The sequence below is a fragment of the Dromiciops gliroides genome, chromosome 1, assembly GCF_019393635.1.
Source record: "Dromiciops gliroides isolate mDroGli1 chromosome 1, mDroGli1.pri, whole genome shotgun sequence".
Lineage (NCBI taxonomy): Eukaryota > Metazoa > Chordata > Mammalia > Microbiotheria > Microbiotheriidae > Dromiciops > Dromiciops gliroides.
The window spans coordinates 314,640,569-314,667,437 of NC_057861.1; the positions used below are offsets into that span (position 1 = coordinate 314,640,569).

A 26,869-nucleotide genomic window follows, 5' to 3' on the forward strand; every position below is an offset into this window, starting at 1 on the left:
GAATTCTGCTTTGTAGAAATTGAAAGTCCTTATTGCATAACACACCTCAATCTATTTATCCATCATCTCTGTCCTCATACTGGTATTGGTAGACAGGTCTCCCCAGCATTTGTTACAGGTTTACCAGTGACAGTATTTTTACTGTACAGAGTTCCTTTGATTTTAGTGGAGATGAATGGATCCTAGGTATCAAAATCGACGTAATAATAAACGGTTACAAACCTAAAATCTACCATTTCTGAATAGTAGTTTTGTTTTTGAAACCCCCTTACTTTTTTATTCTTATTTTATTCCCCTTCACTTATTCCCAATCCAGTGTCACTGGCCTCCGTAGTGTTCCTCGAACAACACCCGAAAGTTATGACCCTGGTGTCACCAATGGTTCTAGGAGACTTACTGGCATTTCCCCCTAACCCCTTTCCTTTTTTTCTTCATTTACTCTCTGACTTTCTTTCGTATGCTTTGCCCTGAGAGCGATACCCAAAGCTAACAGAGTTGCCAACTCTGTGTGTGTGTGTGTGCGCGCGCGCGCGTGTGTGCGTGTATATGTGAGTGTGCGTGTGCGCGCGCGCGTGTACACACGATGCACCTGTCTTTATCCAGGTCCGGCCGGTGTTTGCCCTCAGGACCAGTAGGGGGCGGCCCGAGATTGACTCCACGCGTGCCTTCTACCCCCGCCCCCCAGGACTCACACAGTGCGGAGCAGAGTAAAGCGGAGCAGAGGATCCCCGGGTGGCGACCACTGCGTTCTCAGACCGGCCGCGAGGTGGGAGGAGCCGTCCCGCCCCCAGCCCGATCCCTGGGCACCTGCAGCGCGCGGAAGGCGCAGGGGACGCACGGAGCGCCCGGCTCTGACGCTCGCCCGCCAGCACCTCCTCCCCATACCTGAACGGGGAGCGGCGGAGCTCGGCGACCTCCTCCTCCTCCTCCTTCTTCTCCTCCTCCTTCCCCTCGCCCCCTCCTTCTCTGTCTCCGCTGCTGCTGCTCCTCCCAGCCTTAGTCCCAACTCCAGCCGGGCTGCCGCCCGAGTAAAGGTCGCTCAAGAGGAGAGAGGAGCTAGGAAGCGGAGCCTCGAGTGAACAGGGAGGGCAAAGTGGGGAAGATTTAAAAAAAAAAAAAAGGAAGGAAGGAAAAACTCTGCAAGCGCAGGAAGATGGCGCCAGGCGGGCAGCTGCTGGTGTGAGAGTCACTGGGGCAGCGAGCCGCACCGGGAGCCGGGGATTGCCCTGGAGAGGGGCCGGATCGCTGGAGCTAGGGCTGAGCTTCCAGACGCGCCTCCGGGCTTGTCTGCTGCGCCAGCCGAGTCATGTCAGTCACCGAGCTCTACAGCCAGGTGAGTGAGGCCGCCCCAGGTAACTCGGCTGTCCCGGAGGCGATGTTTGTGCCGGGGAGGAAAATCAGGGAAAACAAGCCTGGGAAGAGGGCGAAGGTGCACATCTGGAGCGCGTTACCGAGTCTCGGGGCTGGAGAGGTGTGTGTAGTCAGGAACGGTTTCTTCTCCCCAGCCCCCTACTTCGGGGGTGAGGTGGTGGGCATGGAAGAAACTACCTCTCGGCTTCAATTCCACTGGCCCTAACTTCGCGTCTGGGGAGAAAGTTTGGTTGTTGCCACTTGGGAAGCGCCACACCTGTCTCGTCCCTCCAGCCCCTCCCGGTACTGCCAGCTTTTTTGCAAGCTAGCTCCGAAGTTCCTCTCTGCTCGCGTCCCTCGTTAGCCTGACTTCTCTCACCTGCCCAACTCCGTCCCGTCGGTGCAGAGCTTCTAATACTTTCCTAGTCCATCACTGGTCTTTTCCTATATTTCCACTTCCCTCTCAGACTTCATTCAGTCTCTGGCAGCCTCCCTTTCATTCTAACTCCCGGGCCTCTGCCTCTTGCTTTTCCACCGATTCACTGGACCTCTCTCCTGCCTCTAGCCTCAGTAGCTAGAGCTGTCTCACTTGGTTTTGTTTTCTTACTAAGGCGAAACTCCTTCCGTCGTGGGCTGTCACACCCCCCCCCCCCTGGTTTCGGGCTCGCCGGTTTGCTGCCCCCTCCCCCTATCAAGACCCACCCCTGGTGCACTGCAGCTTGGGGCTCCCTGACCAGCCCAGGGCTGATCCTGCCGGGTTCCCCCTGCGTTCAGAGAAATCTCTCTTCCCATAAACTAATCTTCAGGAATTCAGGAGGGGTAAGGGAGATGTAGGAAAGTGGCAAAGGGGAACGTGGCAGAAAGGGAGAGGAAAACGGGGAGATAGGAAGAGGCTGGAGCCGGGTATTATGAGGCTATGAGAAAAAGGTCCGTTTGAAAAATTGTGGGAGAGCCGAGAGAGGATTTTTTATTTTAATCATTATAATTTTCTTGAGGAAGTGTGCGGTTGGTTATATTGACTTGGGGGAAGGTTACGAGGGAATATTGAGCTGGGTCGATGGGGATCTGCAAGAAGGATCAAAGGTTCCGGCGAATCCATTTCGGCCCACCCTGAAGGTTAGAACCCAGGATGGGGAAGGTCCGAGCAGGCGTATTCCCTGAGCTGAAACACCCAGTTTCAATGAAGTTGCTGTTGTCAAAGTTAGGGACCTGCTAACAACTCTTTCGTCTAGCACTCGCTAAAAGGCTTCAACTGCCCAAGCTTACCCATTCCAACTTTGCTCTGAAGTCCAAACGCAGAGGCAGGTGCCCTTTAAGGAGTAACGTTGATCTTTTTTTTTTTTTAACACAACTAAAGTACTAGTCTTTTCTCTTCCCTATTCGTTTTCTTTCTTAGTTGGCAATGTTGATCGTCCCTTACTTCCGCTGCCTCATCGGGATTTGGAGGGTGTGTGTGTGTGTGTGTGTGTGTGTGTGTGTGTGTGTGTGTGTGTGTGTGTGTGTGTTCGTGTTCCTAAAACTTGGGTGCTGGCACTTGTACAGTTTATAAAGCAGCCACGGAGAAATGGGCTGGGAATGGGAGGAAAAGAACCTTCTAGTCGTCCTCATCCTCCTCCTCAACATCTTTTATTATTATTTTTTAAAAGTTAAATCGTCAGGGGAAGGAGCCTCACTGTTAGTGTGGGAAAGTATATGTAGCCATCCAATAATCTTTCTCTTTTCCCGATGAAACTGGCTCCCACGTGGGTGGGAGAACCTCTTCTTTTACATTTTCTCCTTTCTGAGGAAAAAAAGGGCTAGGATGAATGAGAATTATTTCTAGTTTTAGGGTTTGAGCAGGTGGGGCATGGCTCGAACCTCCTGCCTTTGCTCAGTGAGAAGACTCTAGGGTCGGCTGGGGCACCAACTGAGTTAGAGAGAAGGACCAGGCTATCTTTTGGCGACTGTAGGAGCCAGCTAGTTATATCTCTGGCCCCGCTCCCAGGTTTGAAAGAGACACTGACTGTCAGGTTTACCCTTAAAGGGGGTGGAGTTAAATGGGATTTAAAGCAGTAGCGTCCAATTCTTTTGCTGATACAGTGAAATCTCTTGCACTGGGAATAATAGTGAGACACCACAGACTGGATTATAGTGTTAGGGTTTGTTTGGGTTTTTTTTCTTATTCATTTAAAGAAATAAATCTTCTAAACTAAGCGCAGTAAATTTAAGTAAGGATTTAAGTATCCTTTATCAAAAATCTAATCTAAGTGCAGTTAATACCGAAAACTAAGATACAATTTGTAGCAGCAAAATGAGCTACATTATTATATGATGTGGGTGGATACTGCACAACAGCCAGTGTAAAGCCCGGAAGTCTGAATCTGATTCCTCCTTATCTACTGATTCCTTTCCTCACTTGTGGAAACACCCCACATTCTCATCCTTAAAAAAATAAAAACAAATTTAAGTAGATGTTCTATCTTCTGAAGTTTTCCTCCTACCTTTCTCTCAGCTAGATTCCTAGAAAAAAAATCTTTCTACACTGCTTGCCTCTGTTTCTTTTCTTCTCACCCCTTTCTTAGAACTTTGTTAATCTGGCTTCTGACCAAATCATTCAACTGAAACATCTCTCACCTACTCCCTGTACAACTTGATACTAATTTATGTTCTAGCTTCATTACATTGTACTCCTCTTTACCCACACATCCATCCGACTAAATTGCCCTTCTTACCTCATACAAGGCATTCCACCTCCCCTGTCCTGCATATAGTGTCTATCCTTCACCTCAACACCCCCTCCCCATCTCTGGGCTCTTTCCTTCAGAGGTCAGATCAAATACACATGAAGTCTTTCCTGATCCCCCAAATGGGCAATGTCTACTTCCCCTCCCCCAATAATCTTGTGTCTTTTGTAACATATATACACATACATACATATATATTGTATACACTTACGTGTGTGTGCATATTATCTTTCTTGACTAGGTCAAACACTAATCTATTAGGCCAGGGATAATTTCATTTTTGTGAAATTACATATGTATTTTCTTCCTCACTAGAATGTGAGTTCTTTGAGATCAAGAACTATATAACTTTTGTATCTCCAGCTATTAGCAGGGTGCTTTGAATCTAGTAGTCAATTAATAAATGCCACATTCATTCATTTTTTTTGTCTTTATCCTGGTTGCCTAGAAAAAGTGCCTGGCCTGTAGGAGGTACTTAATAAGTGTGTCTTGATTGATCATACGTTTATTCTATTATAAACTTTAAAAAGCCTTAAGGATAAAGCAATAAATTGGTGGTTCTACAAGCTGCAGCCTGGTTGAGAGAATCTTTTAATTACTTGAGACATTGACTTGAAAAGTCTGGATTTCAAATGGATGGAGTTCCTTATTGAGACATACAACCCTGAAAGTGTATAAAGGAAGAAATTATTTTAGATTTTATTTTCAATAGTCAGAATCAGTAAAGTTTCAGTATGCTTTTTATGAGTTTTAAAGGATCCAATAAAATTATGATCATCAGGAAAAAAGTAAGAAAAAGAAAAACATGCCTAAGACATTCAAAAGCATTTTTATTGGTTCAAGAGTTTGTGATAATTAGATTTAATAGAGAGACTCCTTCCTGTCCTTGCCTACATTCTGTTAATGTTTTCCTGCTTATTTATTTTTAAGTAGTTTTGAATCAGCTTTTGGCAATAACACTTTATGTAAATACTGGTGGCTCTGACTTTGAAATTTACTGTGCTTAGAGTCCTGACCTCTCATTTGGGGTATTAGGTCCATGGCCCCTAGAAAAATTGTCATTCACTTTGGTGAGTTAAGTACCTGCACTTTTTATAATATATAACCTTGTTTGGTTACTTCTTTATCTTACCATCTTCCCTTTCCTAGTTGGATTCTCTCTATCTCTCTGTATCTTATAACGTGCAGAATAATCTTATAGCTAGCACTTTCATTCAGATTCATTTTGTATAGTTTCTTGTAGAAGTAGTTTCTTTATTTGGAATTAGCAAAGTGTATGTATTCAAATCCTGATTCAATTGTATGAATAACAGCTTTTCTGTGCCTCAGTTTCTTTATCTGTAAAAAAAGTTCGTAAGGAGCACTTGTAATACTTGTCTTTCAGAGATGTTTAAAAAAACTGCTTTGGAAACCTTAAAGTGTCACATATAAATGTCAGTTGTTGCTCTTTTCAATTATTTTGTTAAAATAGCCAGTGTTCGATTTTATTTTTCCTTTACAATATGGACTTCTCTAATGTGGTCAACACTGGATCTTGATGCGAACTTTAATGTATTATGCATGATGGAAAAAATTATCTGGTAGACGTCAAAAGAATTGCAAAGGCAGTTTTCTATGTGAGATTTATTAGAAGATTGAAAGTCTTTCCTGATGGAAATGTTAAGAAACACCTTAGTGATAATACTGATTTCTTTAGAACATGCTTGGAAAATGTTCTTGATTGGTATGAGAAGCATTTCAAAATTTTGTTTGGAAGGTTTAAGCATCCCTTATCAAAAGCAAATACTTGGAACTTACATTTCTGTTTGATATTGTAGATGAAATATTGCCTACATGGGCCAGCCCTTTTTCCTTCTGTCTATTCTTATCTCTCCCTACCTTTCATCTCTCTCTGGTTTCCTGTCTTTTATTCTCTTTTTTTCTTTTTGTTCTTTATATTCTTTATTTATTCATTTAAAACAAGAGGCACATCTGCCACCTCTAATCTCTTGTGCTTTTTGAAGTAGTTTTTAGTCATTACCACACATTCAATCATTGCCTCTGTGCAATTCATAGATGCACCTCCTCAAAAAATAAAGATGACCAAAAGCTTGATTTGTTAACTTGGAAGAAATTGCCTTCTCGGTAGAGAAGTGTTTCAGAGCAGGGAGGAGGAATATAAACTGCTAGATGCTTTCAGGGTGAGGTCAAGGTGAGTCAGTCTTATGAAAGACAGGTTGGGAAACTGCTGGGTTTGGTTTCTTTAAGTGAAAAAAAAATGTAGCAAATGTCAGTTGTTTGCTTCTAGCTCACCTAGTGAAATAGAATCAGATTAATTTGATTTGTACGGGACCTAGCACTGAGCATCGTTCATGTGGATGCATAGTAAACATCATTTGATCATGGTGATTGCAGAAAATATTCTAACTTGAAAATATAAATTATGCAAACTTGCTTGGAGGCTGAATATAGCTCTTTCATATAGAGGGACAGGATATCTTTTCCCACAGTATTCTTTATGCCATTCCTTAAAGATCAATTCAGATGCTGCTCTCCCACCCCTTGGTAACGAATGTCTTCCTCAGAACTTGATCCACAATTTCCCAAAGCAGTTATCACCAGAGTTATGTACTTTATCCCCCAACTAGACTAGGCTCCATGAGAGGGCAAGAATGACATTTTATCCAAATGTGCCTCCCTTTGTGCTTACTTAGCACAGGGCTTCTCACCCACTATAGTTTAATAAAAGCTTGATGAATAAATGAATGAATGTATAGTAGATGCTAAATACATTCTTGCTGGTTGAGTGATGACAGATTTGAAGCCCAAGGTCTGAATAGAAATGAGTAGAATATCAACAGTCCCTCATATTTTCTCTTCTAAGAACCGTTATTTCAACAGCTGGTTTCCTTAAAGACTCTTTCCACATTTTCCAATTGTTAATGTGCTACTAATATCTTATTTCATTAGCTGCAGGAGATCTGACCTTTAAAGGGATGTTTAGCAGCTCAAGGTCAAATTGCAATCTGAGCATATTATAATGTTGCATATTTCTTATGACAGGTAACTTCTATGGGGTAATTCCAAGTGGAATTTTTAACATTTAGAAGGCTTTCATGTTTATTGCCCTCTCTAGATTTGTTCATTCTTTTGCTCTGCATGCTCACACACAAGCTGCATGGGTTGTGATGTAGGAAGTCAAGCTGATGGTCTCTAGAGATCTATCATACTGTATTTATCATTATAAGGATCATGAAAGATAGTGTGAAATAAACCTTTTTGAATTTGAAACTAGAGGCTGCCTGTGATTTTACAATATCATGTATTCCTGGAAAATATGTTTTGAAGCTGAGGACTGACCAGGCAAGCATTTACTATGGGGTTTGTCTGCTCAAACTTGTTTGCCATCATGGTTGAGATGGTTGAATGATTTGGGGAAGAAGGCCAGGAGTCAAATGTGTTAAGTATTACTGAATGAACATAGGAAGGAGAAAAACTGAACCTTTCAGTATTCCACATTTTGGGAAAAGGAGTGTGTTAGCAGTACTACTGAAAAAGCATTCAGAACCCAGGGCTGTTTCTGCAAAGCTCAGCAAATGTATTCTTTGCATTAGCTCTGGAAAATATGGTATCTTTTATAGAGAAAAGAATTTCTTTTCAAAACCCTGAAAAATAATTTAAAAAACCTTTTTAAATGTATTATGAAAATGCAATCTTGTCAATAGTCTGGGGGATAATTGTCTAATTTTATATAATTTGACCTTCCCAGTAGGATATATAACTTGACATTCTCATAAAATGATTATATTTGGTAGAGTTAGAAATGTAATAAAAAATAAAAGAAAGAAAAATGTAATGACCTGGAAATAAGAAAATGGGGTTAAAATTCCATCCCTCTCTCAGTTACTTCCCCTGGGTCTTCGTATAACTAAACAGTACTACAAGAAAAATAACAGAAAATGCATTCCCAACTAAGACTTCATCTTTCTCTTCCGATGGACAGCAAATTAGAAATGGCCTCTAGGTGAAAACCATAAAGATTAAGTTAAATGCTCTGAATGATGCAGTCTCTCTCTTCCTAGAAAAGTACTTTATGCTTTCTTTAGGCTTAAATTCAGTTCTAAGTTGTCCTTATCTTGGTCCAGTTTAATACTGTTAAAAACTGCCTTTCATTTGACTCTGAGGGTTGTCCCCAATGAGAATAATCAAGCTTACACTTTTGAGCTACAAGTCAATGGATTATAATGCCTCTCTTAAAATTTATTCACTGGCTCGTAAATTGTTATTACCCTTTTTTGAAAGATGCTAACAGTTGGCCATGGACACCAGCAGCCTCTTCTCTTGTTTGTGAAGGCTTTCAGTAGAGTGAGTGATCAGGAATATCATAAAAAGATATTTAATGATTTTTCTGAGGTAGCTTTTGCCATTATAAAAATTCAAAGCCCTCTTGCACAGAATCTTAAACAGAGTGATGAGGCCCAGGCTGCCTTCTGCATGTAATCCAAGTGGTGAAATCTTTCACCTCAAAAGTCCTAAATGTTTTAGTTCCACTGGCCTTAAGAGCAGTTCTAGAAAAAGATTTCTACATAGGCTTAAACAAGTAAAACATGGATACTTGGGGGGAAAGTTGTGTTTTTGTTTTTTTCTATTTTCATTTACTTTATAGTGTGGTATGTCTAATAAATGGGAAAAGAAAAGGCACCAGACCCGTGGTTTCATCCATGTAGGTCTAATAGTGAAGCTCGGTGCCTTTGCTTCAATTAAAAGACTAAACATTGCTTGGTCACTCAATGAGAGGTTGAATGATTTGCCTAAAGTAACACCGTGCATGAGAAGTGGGACTTGAACCCAGGTATTCCTGGTTCTGAGGCTGGCTTTCTATTCCCTATACTCTGCTGCCTCATATATATGTACATACATATTTTGGTTTTGTAATTTAGTTGTTATAGAAAACTTCTAGTGTGGAAACTGGCAACTTAATTTTTAGAAAATTTGAGATTGGTATCTCAGAGCCACATGCTTTGTGCCATGCCTCTCTCCCCATGAGAAGTCCAAGGATTTCTCTTGGTTTCCCTTCCCTTCCTCAGCCCCGAAATAAATTACCATCTTATTGTAACTGAAAAAAAATTTTTTTTAGAAAATTTTCTGGACAGTGAGACCTTAAATGGCTTACTATGGTTATATAGAAATATTTGCCCATAATAAAAGATGAATATAAGCTTCTAAATTATGTAGTCATCTCTGTTATCCAGTTTGTAGATTTGAAATCCTGGCATGGCTTTCAATTGCTGTCTGGCATTACTTCTACTGTCCAAAAGTTGTACTCAGGCAATGCAAATTAGTTTATATTCTTCTTAGGTTATAATTAGAGAGAACCCATATGGCTTACAAAGGTAAATATAGGTATTTGGGGGACTATCTGCCAGTTTGATTTATTGGTGTTATTACTCTCCCTTTCTTTTGTTTAGATAAAATGGGAATCTACTGGGTTTATCTGCAAGGCTGTTCTATCTGAATCCCTTCTTGCAAGTTAGTGGCCTCCAAATCTAAAGGCTTTGAGGTGTGGTACTGCCTCCAATAACATTTTCTTCTAGTTCATCTGGCAACATTTTTGGTTTAAGGTGCCCGATGGAAAGTTCATCAGTTTCCTCTGGCATTTGTCTGAATGTGTGGTAAATAGAGTCCCCTGTTAGGAGATAATTAAATGTTATTTTTCTTTTTTATAACTGTGCCTGAAGGCTGAGCATTAGGTGTGACTTTGGAACAACAGCAAAGTAACATTGGTTTATAATTCATAGCTGTAAAAACTAATATGAATGTCTCAATCCTTCTTGAATATTTAATATTTCTCATACATGTGATATCTGACTTAACCGGAATGCCTTCTACCTTTGCTCGATGCAGAACATTTGTATTAGCAATAATATCGCTATATACTTTTCCTTATGCACTTCTCCTTCAGTACTCAGTGTTCTGTGGTTTTGCTATTGGGAGTCCTTCCTCCCCTGAAGCATGTTTGTTGTTCTTCAGTCTTGGCCCCATTTGGGGCTTTCTTGGCAAAGATACTTGAGTGGCTTGCCATTTCCTTCTCTAGTTCCTTTTACAGATGAGGAAACTGAGGCAAAAGAGAGTGAAGTGACTTGCCCAGGGTCACACAGCTAGTAATTGTCTGAGGCTGGATTTGAACTCAAGAAGATGAGTCTTCTTGACTCCAGGGCTGGCACTCTATCCTTTTTGACACTTACCTGCCCCACTGCAGCATGTTACAATCCCTTTATTCCTTAGTACTATCACACGAGCACTCATCACTAGCCTATTGAACCTGGTAATTATCCTCACAAAACTTAACCAGAGCTGACCCCTTAGAGAGATGAGACAGTCTTTCACTGGACCTGAAGCTTTCCAGCTTGGCCCATCTTGCCCAAACTTGTGCTTCTCTAGTATAGGTTCAATGAATCCAGTTACCTCCATGCCACGATGAGACTTGGGAATAATACTAGAGAGAAAGAATCAGCTCAGAGGACTTCTAAAATGGGATTTTCTGGAAGTTACCTCCACATGGCCAGAAGGGGCAGTTTTCTTATGACCTTTACCCAGCTGATCTCTAGGATCTGCCTCAGAGGATACCCGAATCAGCAGGAATGCTGTGAGAGAGTGAAGCTAGTCTGAGGACCTTTAGGGCTTCTAGTAAGTAGTTTTCAACTGATGCTCACTCCCTGATTCCCTTCAATTCCACATCATGACTCAGCTAAATGAAGGGAGGGAAGAATCATGTGCTCAGACTTTTGTTCTGACTTCTTTCTGCAAACTAAGGGTTTATTAGATAAATAAACATTACGGGGTATTAGCACATAAAAGTGGTATAAATTGCTTCTTTCCAGTTTCCCTATTGTTTTTTGCTTATTTTTTTTTGATGTGCTAACACCCCTAATGAGGACTTATGTTTATCTGTAAGATAAATAAAATACTTGATTCCTACAGAAAACTAAGTGCTTCCCTATATGATTACTATGGTTTCAACTATCATTTTGGGGTCCATACTTGGGAATATACAGGTAGGTAAAGATGATACACATATAATCATATAAAGATGATATTGGCACAATGGATAGATGCCTGGAAAACTCCTCTTTGAGTTCAAATCTAACCTCAGATACTAGTTGTGACCCCAGACAAGTCACTTCACCTGCTTGCCTTAGTTTTTTCATTTGCAAAATGGGCTGAAGAGGGAGATGGGAAACCATCCCTGTATCTTTGCCAAGAAAACCCCAAAAGCGGGGAGAAAGAGTTGGATGTGACTGAAACCATTGAACAACCAAACAGTGTTACTGTACTTGTACATGTACTTGTTTACATGTACTTGAACATGTATCCAAATGCATATTGTCATCTCCAAAGTAGTCACCCTAGGATGTTTAGTACTGATTAAAATGTTGCTGGTTAGACTACTCATGATCCCACCTATATAATTTCACAATATTTTCCCTTATCTGTTCCTGTAACTTGGTATTTTCTAATGCCTTGGTTTGGCTTCCAGCTGTGGGGATTCTGGTTTTGACCCCTGTTTTCTGCTCTTAGAATCTGGCTGCCCAAGTACAGGTCCCTGGTGAAGACAATCTGATTTTCATTTCTCTCTGTCTCCCAGTCTGACCCTATGTGATAAAATTCAATCCCCTTGTGATGAGAGGTGAATCTAAGGAACCTTTTGAAGCACATAACCTAAACCCTTCTACTTTTACTATTTTGACTCAACTCGAGGATTGAGGATGTATTATGACTCTATTTGGATTTAACTGTGGTATAGTGGATAGAGTGCTGGGTCTGGAATCAGGATGACCTGAATTCAAATTTGGCTTCAGACACTATTTGTGTGACCCTGGGTAAGTCACTTACTTCTGTTTTTATCAGTTTCCTCAATTATAAAATGAGGATAATGATAACACCTATTTTCCAGGGTTGTTGTGAGTATTATATGAGATAATATTTCTGAAGTCCTTAGCACGGTTCCTGACACATAGTTGGGGCTTAGTAAATGCTTGTTCTCACTTTCCTTTCCTCCCTCCCTTCCTTCCATCCTCTTCCCCAACCTCCCTTTCTTCCTTCTTTCCTCCCTCTATTCCTTTTCCCCTCCCTCCCTCACTTCTTCTTTCCAGTATTCAATTTCCTGAATCAGATTACTTTCTTGAAAGTCCTCATCCCTGGTGCTCAGCTCTAGTCTTTGACAATCACCATTTTAAATGGTCCATTGGAAACTTTTAAGACATTACTCCATCTTGTCTATTTCTTCTGAAAGTATTCTCTTAGCTCCTTTACCTTGTCTCTTGTTTCCTCTGCTCTCTTCCTTGTCTCCTGTACCTTCACCTCTAGTGATCTAGCTTTAGTTGAAAATGCTGTTAATATTCCTGGAAATCTCCTACGCAGCTTGAAAGAAAACTTTGCATATCAGACTGTCTTTGTTTCACAATATCTTATTAGAGGTTGCCCCAAACTAAACCTCTTGAAGAATTTTGACTTAGAGAAAGATGCCAAGGATATCGCTCCTATCCCTACTACTATATAAGCCAATTTAGGAAACTAAAACCACCTGTACAATTATAGTGTGTGGCAATAAGGAACTATTCAAAAAGTTTTGAAACAGTCAATTAGAGGCTATAATTTATATAGCTGCTTGGTACTCAGTGAGCTACTTGGACTCTAGCTTCTTCCCAGTTGCTCATATTTACTAAGGGTATACTAGTTAACACACACACACACACACACACACACACACACACACACACAAAATCTTGCCATATGGCTGATATAATAATAACATTTATGTAGCACCTTAAGGTTTATAAAATGCTAAGTGACACAGTGGATAGACCATTGAGCCTGGAGTCAAGTCAGGAGCACCTGAGTTCAAACTTGACCTCAGACATTTACTAGCTGTGTGTGACCCTGGACAAGCCCCTTAACCTCTATTTACTTGTTTTTTCATCTATAACATGGTGATAATAACACCACCTGCTTCCAAGTGTTGTGAAGATCAAATGAGAATATTTCTAAAGTGTTTAGCAAAGTACCTGGCACATAGTAAGCACTAGCTAAACATTAGCTATTATTGTTGTGGTGGTGGTTGTTAGCCTTTGTCTGGAAAGCTAACCACTATGCTTAAGGTTTTCCTTGGTTTTTAGGTTGACACACCAACGGTTAAGTCATTTATGGCATTAATTATACAGTTGTAAAGGGTGGTTAATGTTTGGACATGTGCAGAAGGAAACTTTAACGTCCCAGGTTTTGTTTTGTTTTTTTAAATTTCTTGTAGCATATGACATAGAAGGGAGCGAAGTGTAATTCTGCTTCAGAATCCACATCTGGCTATCTTTGTGATCATTTTAGTGGTGTTCAGCAATATTCAATAGTGAATGTTTCAACTCAGGGCTTCCCATTTTTGTAACAAAGATTCCTTAGAACCCACACTCCCCAGAAAGGCTCATGCTCCCTAACCTTGAGGGTTTCCTTTCACAGACTCCTAAGCTCACATCAGATGCTTAGCACAATGCCTGAAATGTAGTAGGTGCTTAATAAATGTTTATTGATTGATTGGGTGGTCACTACATTTTTGGTGGTGACTGTCTAGGATATTTAGCATAGTAAGATGCCATTTTATCCTTAGAACCACTATAATGGTCAGATAAATCTTGTTAATTTTCTAGCTAATGAGTATCACAATGACTGTGTCAATATTGTCAGCATTTTAAATGGACAAAAATGAGAATGAGAAACTTAATATATAAAGCCAGGACCTACAAAAGAGATCAATTAGAGCATTATTCACCTTATCAGAGCACCCTTTGCTCTAAAAATTTATTGTAGAGTTCCTTAGAATAGCAAATTCCTAAAATGTATCCAAAACATTATTTTATTTTATTTAGTTTTGCTTTATATGAAGCTTTTCAAAAGTTAAACAATCCACTTGGCCTTTTTTTCCTCCTAGAGATTCCTTAATCTAAGATTAGAGGTAACTGTTTTGTTTTTGTTTTGGGTTTTTTTTTTTTTTTTTTTTTTTTGCAGGCAATGGGGGTTAAGTGACTTGCCCAGGGTCACACAGCTAGTAAGTGTCAAGTGTCTGAGGCCGGATACGAACTCAGGTACTCCTGAATCCAGGGCCAGTGCTTTAACCACTGCCCCATCTAACTGCCCCGAGGTAACTGTTTTGTAAGCTGGCCCAATGTTCCAATTAGACAAAGATTAGCCTAGCTTATCCTATTCTGTCTTGGTACTATTTCTTGTTGACTTTGTTTTTGACAACTGTGTCACACAGAGGATTTTAAGAGCTGGTTTAGTTATAATTATTCTACCTCCTTAAATTTTAATGTATATCTTTATTTTTATTTTTCTAAACATATTCTTCCCTTGCCATGGCATCATCATGACTTCCCTTAAAAAATCCTGAGAAGATAAGGCCAAAATGTAAATCTCCCATATATTGTTGGATGCTGCTTGTAAGGGTCTAGCTGACTTCGAGATGTGACCACTTGAAACATAACTCATAATTATGTTCTTTGATTTCATTGATGTGAATATTCCTTTCAACAATTCAGGTTGCCACCATCCATGGCTGCCTATTCTGTGTTCCTCTTGTCCATTTTTTCCCATGAATTTGTCAAAAAGGGTTTACCCAATGTACTAAGGTCCTTTTCCCATTCCTCTTTATGAAAAGAGACTGCTAGTGAATTAAATGGACTGTGTGCTTGTTATTCCTTGATGCCTAACTCTTTTTTTTTTTTTTTTTAGTGAGGCAATTGGGGTTAAGTGACTTGCCCAGGGTCACACAGATAGTAAGTGTTAAGTGTCTGAGGCTGGATTTGAATCAGGTACTCCTGATTCCAGGGCTGGTGCTCTATCCACTGCGCCACCTAGCTGCCCCTCTTCTTTTTTTTAATTATAGATTTCCTTTATTCCATCCTCTCTCCCAATTCTTCCTGAAAGTTTTTAATTTATCATATGCAATAAATTGCTTACACTCACCATGTATTTTCCCATTGTCCCTTGAGTGATAGTAATTTTTTATTCTTGGGAAAGGGTAGTATAATATGACTTTATCATATAACAATGCCAGTAGAATGAATATTGGTATAAAAATATGGTGTGGGGGGGTTTGTTTGGTTCTGGGAGAAGTTTGAAGTCATTAAAAGAGTTCTCAAGTTTTGGCAGATAAGTGGTACAGTGCATAGAATACCATGCCTGGATTTAGGAAGACTCAGCTTCCTGAATTCAAATAAAACCTCAGACACTTACTAGCCCGGCGACCTTGGTCAAGTCACTTAACCTTCTCTGTGTCACTTTCCACGCCTGTAAAATGAGTTGGAGAAGGAAATGGCAAGTCACTTGAGTATCTTTGCCAAGAAAATCCCAAGTGGGTCACAAAGAGTTAGACATGATTGAAAATAACTGAACAACAACAAAAGAGTTTCCTGAATATAATCCAGCCCTCCTCTCTCTTTGCCTGGTTTAATTCTGGACCCAAACTGTCCAATCATATTGTCGGTTTAAATATATGTGCTGCTATATTTTCCATTAGATTATAAACTCCTTGAGGGGAGGGACTGTTTTTTGCCTTTTCCTGTATCCCCTTAGCACAGTGCCTGACATATTTTTGTTAAGTTGTGTTTCAGTTGAGTCCAACTCTTCAGGATACCATTTGGGGTCCTCTTGGCAGATATACTGAAATGATTTGCCATTTCCTTCTCTAGCTCATTTTACAGTTGAGTAACAGAGGCCAACAGGGTTAAGTCGCTTGCCCAGGGTCAGACAGCTAGTAACTGCCCAAGGCCAGGTTTGATATCAGGAAGATGAGTCTTCCTGACTTCAGGACCAGCATAGAAGGTGCTTAATAAACATTTAGTGACAGATTGATGGATGAGATGTATAGTTTGAACATCTATGTAGGTGACATAATTTTGATAATAGCCTACACTTCTATAATGCTTTAAGTTTAACAGTATTTTCTTCCACTATAGCCTTCTCAAGTAGATAGTATGCAGTTAGTTATCCTTGTGCTACAGACAGGTAAATGAGGTTCAGAGCTGAAGTAGCTTGCCTAGGGTCACACAGCAAGAAACTGGTCCACTGCTCACTCACTCCGCAGCATCAGGGAGCATCTGATAGGAAGCCCAGTAACTTCTTCCTTTGGAATGATAAATGACAGCAATAAATGAGTACAACTGTCTTTTAGGCTAAAAAAATTTAGTTGTTTAAATCTGTGCAGCTTTTAGAGCGGATCGCAGTATTGATTTTATGAACTGTAGTCAGATTGCCATCACATTAACCTCCTCTCATACTTAAAAAAAAATCAGGACCAAGGATTTGCAAGAGTCAGGTTTTTTAATGGGATTTCAACCAAAATTCATTCTTTGGAGACTTATTTAGTCCATTTGGGGTCATTTTGAGGTTTGTTAGGCCATGGTGAGATGCATAGATAGCATAGCTAGTAGCATAGTGGGGTGACAGGAGAGAAGAAAATGAGTAGCTTTCAGAAACTTCCCTGAGCTATGAAAATAGCAACATGCAATGAAGCACTAGCAAATTTGGGGTACTGTGTTCAGATGTGGACAATGTGTTTTAAGAAGGATACTGACAAAATGGGGCAAGGTCAGAGGAGACTGTCCATAGCTTTCATAGCATTATAGAGTTGGGAGGGACCGTGTTTTATGATCCTCTGGATAATGAAACTGAAGCTTAGAGAGCTAAAGTGATTGGCCCAGAATCACACACTTGGTAAGTGATTAATCTGGAAGCAGAACCCAGATCTCTTGACTCCCAGTCCTTTGCCCTTGGTTATTTATTTAAAATTATAGGCTCCATGTAAGAGTGGCAGGGCTAGCCCTGCAAATTTTCATTTAAAACTGGTGATCTGAATCTGCCACTGAAAGCAGTTATTTAAAGATTGGCTCCAAAACACTGTACCATCAGTTGTTATGGAGATAATCAAATATATTTAAATAGTAGTAAATTTAACTTCTGTTGTTTGTCCTCCATTCTGGAAGACATCAGGAGGTGATGTCATGACTTGCACTGAATTGAAGTGAGGCAGGGTTGTGCAAAGTCACCAGTCTAACTTTTTCCCCTGGAGCCATCTGGGTCCAGTGACAATATATATATCAGGATGACTGGAGATCGATATAGATGCAGTGAGAGACCTTGGCCTTTTAAAACTTAACTTCTAATCTTCTTCTAAAGCAACACCGAAAACCATGGATTACAAGGAACTATTGAAGGCAGTGAGGATGCTTAACCTGAAAATGAGAGGCTTAGAATAGATTGGATGGCTCTCTTCATTTTGGAGGTCTGTTAATTTGTGGGCTGTAGAATTTCTGTAGTGTAGCACTAGAACTGGGTTACAGGCAAACAGATTGTAACTAAATATATAGGGGCAGCTAGGTAGCGCAGTGGATAGAGAACTGACCCTGGAGTCAGGAGGACCTTGAGTTCAAACCCGGCCTCAGACACTTAACACTTACTAGCTGTGTGACCCTGGGCAAGTCACTTAACCCCAATTGCCTCACCAAAAATAAATAAATATATAAATATATAAATTTTCAACATTAGAAGGTGTCTAGTAATGGACAGTTCCTCATCACTGTCAAGCAGAAGATATATGACCATGTGTTGGGATAGACTTTTAGAAGTGAAAAAGATATCTCTTAGAGGAAGGGAAGTATAGTTAGGAATTCAGTGCCTCTAATTGAAAAAAAAAACAGAATAAATGAGAAAAATAAAACACATTTATATAGCAATTTAAGCTTTGCAAAGCATTTCCCTCCCCTAAACCTTACAATCAAGTTTTAGGCTGCAAGATCTGGGGAACCTTTTTCATTCTGAGGCCAAATAATAAAGAGAAATAAATCAAGGAGCTAAACAAAAAGCAACTTAATTTAGAATCTCTGTCTCTCTTTCTTTCTCTCTAAGAGAATGAGGCTTTTTTTGATCTTTCCACCTATACACTCATTTCTTCTCTTTTTTTTTTTGTAAAAGTCTTAGTAGGCACTTAATAAATGCTTGTCCAGCCCCTCCCCCCACCAAAAAAGCACTTTGGATATAACTAGCTATTTGTATATATATTGTTGCCCTCTGAGGTAGAGCAGGTACTCTTTGAAGGCAGGGAGTGATTTCATTTTTGTGTTTGTATATCCAGATTCTAGCACAGTACCTGACCCATAGTTGAGGCTTAATAAATGTTTGGATCTCTGAATTGTTTAATATGATTCTACAGTTAAGAACAGGGACAATAAAACTGAAGTTAATGCATATTACATGTACTTTAATTCATGGGCAGGGAGAGGGAAACATATTGAGACAAAATGAATAGGGGGAGGGAGAAGAGGGCAACAGAGATGAACATGAGATAGACACATAGAATGTCTTTTAGCTGAATAAATACCAGTCACATGGCCAGACCATGATTCATATACAGTTTTATGTCCATTGTCAGAAAGACCTGGGTTCTGGCTTCCCCTCTGTCATTGATGGTATGACCTTGGGCAAGTCACTTTTACCTGCCTGTAATATGAGGATAATTCCTTCCCTCCTTTACAATTAGGGTGACAGTCCAGTGAGATATGTGAAATCTATCTGAAAACATCACAGCAGACACTAGCAGGAGTGCCATATTCTTACAGCCAAAACTGAATAGGGTTAGACTGATTAACACCAAGATTACTCATATAAATATGAAGCAGGCCAACAGTAGAGGTTCCCTAGAGGAGGACCATAGAACTTCAGAGTTAAAAAGGACCTCAGGGGCAGCTAGGTGGTGCAGTGGATAGAGCACTGGCCCTGAATTCAGGAGGACCTGAGTTCAAATCCAGCCTCAGCCACTTGACACTTACTAGCTGTGTGACCCTGGGCAAGTCACTTAACCCTCATTGCCCCACTAAAAAAACAAACAAAAAAGGACCTCAAGGCCACCTGCTTCAGTCTATGCCTGAATAAGAATCCTCTCTTCATCAGTCCTGGAACCAGCACCCCTTAATTGTAGACAAGGAAAAGAGAATAGATGAAAAACTAAAACACCTAAAAGAAAAGAGAGAAAGGAAACTTTGAGGGGGAGAGCGGAAAATGTACATAGACTGGGTAGAAAGAATGTCTCCATAGCTGTCATCAGCCTCCTGTGGACCTTCCCTAGAAGAAAAAAAGACATTACTTCCCCTTACCTCATTGAGGTGGTAAAGTGATTGTGCCCAAGGTTAAGCAACTGGTTGGGCAGGTAATTAATTATTCATCAAAAATTTGATTGTGAACTCTGTGTGAGACAGTGAGCTAGATGCTGGAAAAGGCCTAAATATCCTTGCTTCCAGATTGTACTCTGTCTCTGATTCTGACTTTCTCCTCCTTCCCTCTCTATTCTCCCCTTCCCATCTCTTCTTTTCTCTCCTCTCTCTTTCCCTTCTTCCTCTGATCATTTGATACTGTATGCTTACTATTGGCAACTTCTAAGAGTAAAGCCATTGATGTTTTTAATTAAGGTACTTTCTGAGGCTGGCTGTAATTCTGCAGCTCAGTAACTCCCTAAATATGTGACATGTGGAATCAGAGGGAAGAATTAAGTGCTAAAAATATAACTCTGCATGCTTGTAAATGTTGAACAGTTTAATTCCCCCTCCCCCTCACCCCTAGGGGCTTGTGTATAGGAAAGAAGAGGATGCTTTTTGGGAAACAATATGGCTCATGTTTCAGAGGAAGTTTTTCTTTTTGAGAGAGAGAAAGAGAGAGAGACAGACAGACAGACATTTCCCCACCTTTCTTCTTTGTCTCTATTATGTTTTGACTTTATAATAATTATTATCCATTATTTGGATAGGACTTTATATTTTGTTCAGAATTCTTTCACATTCTTGTTATGTAGTCTCTTCATAACATCTTGCTGAGCTGTGTAGAACAGGTAGTGATGTTTCCATCTGATAGAGAAGCCAACTGTAGTCCAAAGCTGGTTTTTTTTTTTGTTATTGTTGTTGCCGGTTTTTTTTGTGGGGCAATGAGGGTTAAGTGACTTGCCCAGCCAGGGTCACACAGCTAGTTTCAAGTGTCTGAGGTTGGATTTGAACTCAGGTCCTCCTGAATCCAGGGCTGGTGCTTTATCCACTGCTCCACCTAGCTGCCCAAAGCTGTTTTTTAATGATTTCTCTGAATGGCAAAGGCAGGACTCTATGTCTCTTAACTCCTGTCTCTAGCATTTCCTTTAGTGTCCCATCAGTTACTATGCAGAAAGAGCACAACTTTCTTCTGTAAAACTTAACCAATGGTTCTTTCAAGATTTTGATGCTTATTTGTGTCCCTGGTACCTGTGATATCAGTATCAATTTTTGTAATTCCTGGTTCTATGATTTGTACATCTTCTTATACTTTAAGTTCTGGAAACATTAAATGAACATTGATTGCTGTATTATATTAAACAGTATTGGGAGAGACTCTGGTGTGTTAGTGCACAAACTTTGGAATTAGAAGGCATGAGTTAGTACCACATCTGACACCAAGTAGTTAGGTGGCACTAAATCAATAACATTCCTGGGACTTAATTTCTTCTTTTGAAGGGGATTGAACCAGCCAGCTCAAGTTCCTTACAGCACTGAAGTTGTGGTCTAAGTCACTTAATTCTATTTTATAACATGAGGATGATGCTTACCATTCCTATCTCATGTGGGTGGTTGAGGATCTAATTAAACATAGGTCAAATTACTTTGAAGAGGATTAAATGACATATGTTATACTTGGATAATTATTTTAATGTATATTACATGACTATTGCCACTGTTTTCTCTTTGTGTCAAGGCAGTATTGTTTCATTCAGTCTGAGCTACCTCTCCTGAATGTTGTTTTCTCAGCAAAGGGTATAACCAGGAACTTACTCTGGGCAAATGTGTTAGAACCCAGTTCCCAATCCTGCAGTGCAGCACTGTAGGTTCACATCTGCTTTCTAGGACCTTCTGTGTTAGGGGGTTGTAATCTGCCCCTTAATGCAACCAAAATCCATTGCATGTTGAGGTCCACTATTACAGGGCTTTTCTGTGTTTAAAATTGATTAAAAATTATATTGATCGGGGCAGCTAGGTGGCACAGTGGATAGAGCACTGGCCCTGGATTCAGGAGGACCTGAGTTCAAATCCAGCCTCAGACACTTGACACTTACTAGCTGTGTGACTCTGGGCAAGTCACTTAACCCCAATTGCCTCACCAAAAAAAAACAAAAAACAAAAACAAAAAATTATATTGATCTAACCCAAGAGATGAGATTTTTCGTCTATTGATAACTCATTCTGTTGCCTAAGCAACTTGCTCACAGTGATACTGGCCAATCTGAGACTCGGGCTCAGGTTGTCTTTCTACTCTACATCAATATACTCTACATCAATATATGCAGAACAGTGGAATAGACAAGGAAATTGTTTATTACATATTTCTCTTACAAGATGGGCACAGGGAGGAAAGGTTGTTGCTAAAACTTATTTCGAGTCAAGTTTTAAATATGACTTTTGAATGAGGAACCCTTCTGTCTTTATCTCCCATTAAAAGCAAAGTAGCTGGGTGACACAGTGGATGGAGCACTGGCCCTGGATTCAGGAGTACCTGGGTTCAGGTCTGGTCTCAGACACTTGACATTTGCTGGCTGTGTGACCCTGGGCAAGTCACTTAAACCCCATTGCCCTGCCCCCCCCCCCAAAAAAGGCAGGGTAGCATGGTGAAATGTGCTTCTAAATTGGCAGACAGGAAAAATAGGTTCTGGTCCAAGGTCTGCCACTTACTACCTTATGTGGCCTCAGGGAAGGCACCTTGACATTATGGGCCTCAATTTCATCAACTATAAAATGAAGGGAGGTTGGACTAGGTGATTTCTGAACTCTGAAGTACCATGCTTTTATGCCCAAGAATGCACAATAGATAGAATTCATTTATTCCAAATCTGCATTTGATTTGTATTCAGTTTCTGGAGACACTGACAGAAACTTGGCTGAGAAAGAAAGGAAGGAAATAAGTATATTTTAAGAATCTTATTTGGTCCTTACAACAACCGTGGGAGTCAGTGCTATTATTATTTCTATTTTACAGATGAGAAGACTGAGGCAGAAAGAGGTTAAGTGACCTGTCCAGGGTCACATGGTTAGGGTCTGAGGCTGGATTTAAACTTGGGTCTTCCTGACTGAAGATCCATGGCTAGATCTACTTCACCATCTACCTACCTCTGCTAAGGAAAGGAATGCAAAAAGACTTGTACCCTAAAGAAGAAACTATGTTGGGTGAATGTATCCCTTTTACTCTAGGCACAAATATGAAGCAATACTGAAAAGTGGTGTAAACAGCAGTTTACAACTCCCTCTTCTCAGTGGGTTCTATAAATTAATTTCTGCCCTGATCCCTTTGATTCTCATCACAACTACTCACTATGTGAATAATTATCAATTCTCATTTTAGAGGAGGGAGGGACGTTAAGGTTTGATTGTGCCATTAATAATAATCGGTACAGATGGGGATCAGGCTTAAGCTTGTCTGAAAGACTGTCTCCCCTCTTTTTGCTGCCTTTGGATGCCTTTAGGTAATGTATATTTTAATTGTCTGTGTATGTGTCTCAATACCATGTTAGACTGTAAGCATGAGGAGGGCAGGGATTGGTTGAGTATTATTTAAAATTGATAGCTCTGCCATGTCTAGCACAGGCTCTGCCCATAAGGAGTGTTCAATATATTTATTGAATGAATGACTCTGGGTTTTAGTTCTGTTTTCTGCCATAGTATGACCATGGGCAAGTAACTTAATTTTCTTAGCTCAATGGAATTAATTTTCCGAACTGCTACCTCTTAGATTATTGTGAGGATGAAAACAAAATAATGGATGTAGAAAAAAGCCTTGGGCGGAAAAAAAACTTTTTGAAAGTTTTATAAAGGAAAATTATACCAATGGGAAGCATTATGACAAAATTGGAAAACAGAATTAGAAAAAAATTAAAATGAATGCATCTGTAATCCAACTAAAAGGATTTGAAAACCTCCTAATAGGTATTTAAGTCATCTTCTAAGAAGTTATGTATCAGCAATGTGTTCTTTCTTTTCTGGATCTTTTGTAGCTTTGGGTCTCCTAAAGGACACCAATAAATCACTTTGTTATCAGACTTTCACTTTCCTTCCTAAACTGTTTAATGTAATATACTCCTCTTGTAGCTGAAGGCCTCTTGGCATGCTTTCAAAAAAATATTGGGAGGAGGGGGAGAGGGCAGATTAGGAAGTTCATCTGTGTTTATATCAGGCAGTGCAGTGAGGACTAAAGGATCATACTCCATTTTGCCTATGTCTTAAAGGTTAGTGTTTTTAATTAGCAATTTATCAATGCACCACTGAATAATTTAGAATGAACAAAAAAGTCAACTTGGCCCCACATGGCCCATGGTGGATTTAGTGTAAGAGCAAATATAAATATCAAAGAACCTTGCCTGGCCTACAATTTAACAACTCCTTCTAATGGTGTATTTTATTTCTGAGTTGTTTGCCTAACCTAGATTGTAAGCCCTCAGGGCAGCCACACTGCCTTGTATATGACTGAGACCATTGGTGCTCCCCTAATGGTAATCATGTTTGCTGCCTCACAAGTAAGCCCAGAGAGCAGATAGCAGGCAGGTTGGGCTTTATCTATACTTTTGACTCCAACATTCAAATTGTGCATTTTCTCCTCTTCTTTCTCCTGTTTTGCCTCCTCTTCCTCCTTGAAATTTAAGGAAGGTGTACTTAAACTAGCTTTAAATACCAGTGAAATATTCTTTTGTGAGTTGGCCCCATGAATAGGGTGATGGGGGTGGGGGGAAGGAGAGGATATTTAAGGAACAAAACTTCCTTTCCCTTAGCTGTTCTAGCATTTCCCATTGTCCCTGTCTAAACTCTAACCGGGCCAGCTAGGTGGCGCAGTGGATAGAGCACCAGCCCTGGATTCAGGAGGACCTGAGTTCAAATCTGACCTCAGACACTTGACACTTACTAGCTGTATGACCCTGGGCAAGTCACTTAACCCCAATTGCCTCACTAAAATAAATAAGTAAGTAAATAAATAAACTCTAACCTAGGAATTAATTTTGCAGTCATCTCTCCCCTCTGAGTTTCTACTGAGCTAGTTTAAAGTTTAAAATCATAGAATTGTAGATTTTTAGAGCTGCAGGGGAGAGCCTTGGAGATCATCTCATGGTAACCTTATTTTTACAGTTAATGAAACTGAAGCCCTAAGAGGGAAAGTCATTTGTTCCAAACCCCACAGCTAGTAAATGACAGACTTAAAACTGGAACCCAGATTTCCTGAAGACCAATTAAATTTATATCCTTGTTCTTTAATTATTTGTCAAAAAGGGAAAATAATAAATGTTGGAGAAGCTGTGGAAAAATTGGAACACTAATGCATTGTTGGTGGAACTGTGAACTGATCCAACCATTCTAGAGAGCAATTTGGAATTGTGCCCAAAGGGCGATAAAGCTGTCCATACCCTTTGACCCAGCAATACCACTTTTGGGTCTTTTCCCCAAAGAAATCATGGAAAGGGGAAAGGGACCCACATGTACAAAAATATTTATATCTGCTCTTTATGTGGTGGCAAGGAATTGGAAGTTGAGGGGATGTCCATCAATTGGGGAATGGCTGGACAAATTGTGGTATATGAATACAATGGAATACTATTGTGCTGTAAGAAATGATGAGCAGGAGGAGTTCAGAGAAACCTGGAGGGTCTTGCATGGGCTGATGATGAGTGAGATGAGCAGAACCAGAAGAACATTGTACACAGTATCATCAACATTGAGTGTTGATCTACTGTGATGGACTATATTTTTCTCACCAATGCAATGGTACAGAAGAGTTCCAGGGAACTCATGATAGAAGAGGATCTCCAAATCCAAGAAAAAAAAAAAAGAACTGTGGAGTATAGATGCTGAATGAACCATACTATTTCTTTTGTTTTGGGTGCTGTTTTTTTTTTTCTATTTTGAGGATTTTCATCATTGCTCTGATTCTTCTCTTATAACATGACTAATGCAGAAATAGGATTAATGTTATTATGTGTGCGTGCGCACGCGTGCGTGTGTGTGTGTGTGTGTGTGTGTGTGTGTGTATATATATATATAAATAAAACCTATATCAGATTACCTGCTGTCTAGGGGAGAGGTGAGAGGGAGGGGAGGGAGGGAGAAAAATCTGAAATTGGAAAGCCTGTATAAACAAAAGTTGAGAACTATCTTTACATGTAACGGGAAAAAAATAAAATACTTTATTAATTTTTAAAAAAATTATTTGTCAGATATTAGTTTTGTTTTTCTAGCTACATGGTCAGCTTCTTGTAGGCATCGACCATTATAATGCCTCATATGGTGCTGTAATCCTGGTAAGTACTCAATAGATATTTGTTGATTGGTTGATGAATCAGGAACTCAGCTGGTGTTAGGGAATTTGGCCCTGCCTCCTAAGGTTTGTTTTCTGGAGGAAAGTGGCCAGAGTAAGCCTGGGGTCAAGGGTAGGGATGGTCTTCTGAATAGACAATATAGTGAGACCAAGGGACAGCTAGGTGCTGCAGTAGATAGAATGCTGACCCTGGAGTCAAGAGGACCTGAGTTCAATTCTCACCTCAGACACTTAGCAGCTATGTGATCATGGGCAAGTCACTTAATCCCAATTGCCTTAAAACATCGGCTTGTGGGGGGGGGGGGCGCAGCTAGGTAGCCAAGTGGATAAAAGACTGGCCCTGGACTTGAGTTCAAATCCAGCCTCAGACACTTGACACTTACTAGCTGTGTGACCCTGGGCAAATCACTTAACCCTCATTGCCCCGCAAAAAACCCAAAAACATCCGGGGCCATCTCCAGTCAGATGTATATCTTGCTACTGGACCCAAATGGCTTTGGAGGAGAGAGTGAGGTTGGTGACCTTGCATAGCCCTCCCTCACTTAAATCCAATTCACTGAACAAAGGACAAAATAACAATAGTGAAACCAGAATGAGACCATTTCAGAGGAAAAGCAAAGGCAACTATCTGGTCTGATATGTTTGGGGAGTAACGTATACTTTTCAAATTTCTCTAACTAGATATGGGTAAATATGTGAGAGGTTTGGAAGAAATTTAGAAAAAAAGTACCAGGAAAAGTCTGTAGCTGTAAAACTTCCAGTCTTGTCTTGTGAGAATTCACCCTGTCTGTTGGATCATGTTTGTTCTCCCCCGAATAAGGCTCTATCTTTCCCGAATAAGATTCACATCACTACCTGGTACCCTCATCCCTCTACATTCCTCCCCTTGATCTCCTGGAGCCTTATGAATGCATATTGCCTCTTGCCCAATCCTTAGCATTTGTGCGTATGAACACTTTTGCTGTTGTCTGGTGGGGAAGAAGAGGAGATAAATGAGGTAACCTATGTAAAGCACTCTGCCAACCTTAGAGTACTACATACAAGCTATTATTAATATTGTTTACGGCTGCCACACTGACTAGAACACAGGAGGTATTCAATACATTTATTTGATCTCCTGTTATGTGGATTTTGTTGTTGTTGTTCTGAATTAAGTCAACACCATTGATAGAACAGCTACTTGGTGTGTGGGGAAAAGCTGGAAGAGACAGTCCCTGACCTGGAGGAGTTGATAACTTAAACCAAACACAGGTGAGAAGCCTCCATCAGGATGCATTTACTGAGCTCCTGTGCTGTTAAACACTGTTAGGGAAAACAACATTAAAACAGCAAAAAGCATTAGAACATGGTCCCTACTCTCAATGAACAAATAAATGAAAAAAGGATTTTGAAAGCATTTATGATGTCTCAGG

At 40.2% G+C, this 26,869-nt stretch overlaps 1 protein-coding gene across 1 annotated transcript in view; it reads left to right on the forward strand.

Annotated features, from left to right (window-relative positions):
• The first annotated feature begins 873 nt into the window (after positions 1-873).
• Positions 874-26,869, forward strand: part of MYO5B (myosin VB) — a 577,307-nt gene continuing 551,311 nt past the window's right edge. Inside the window, 1 exon segment of the mRNA XM_043977928.1 lies at positions 874-1,333. Within this exon segment, the coding sequence (XP_043833863.1) occupies positions 1,307-1,333 (27 nt within the window). The 5' untranslated portion in view covers positions 874-1,306.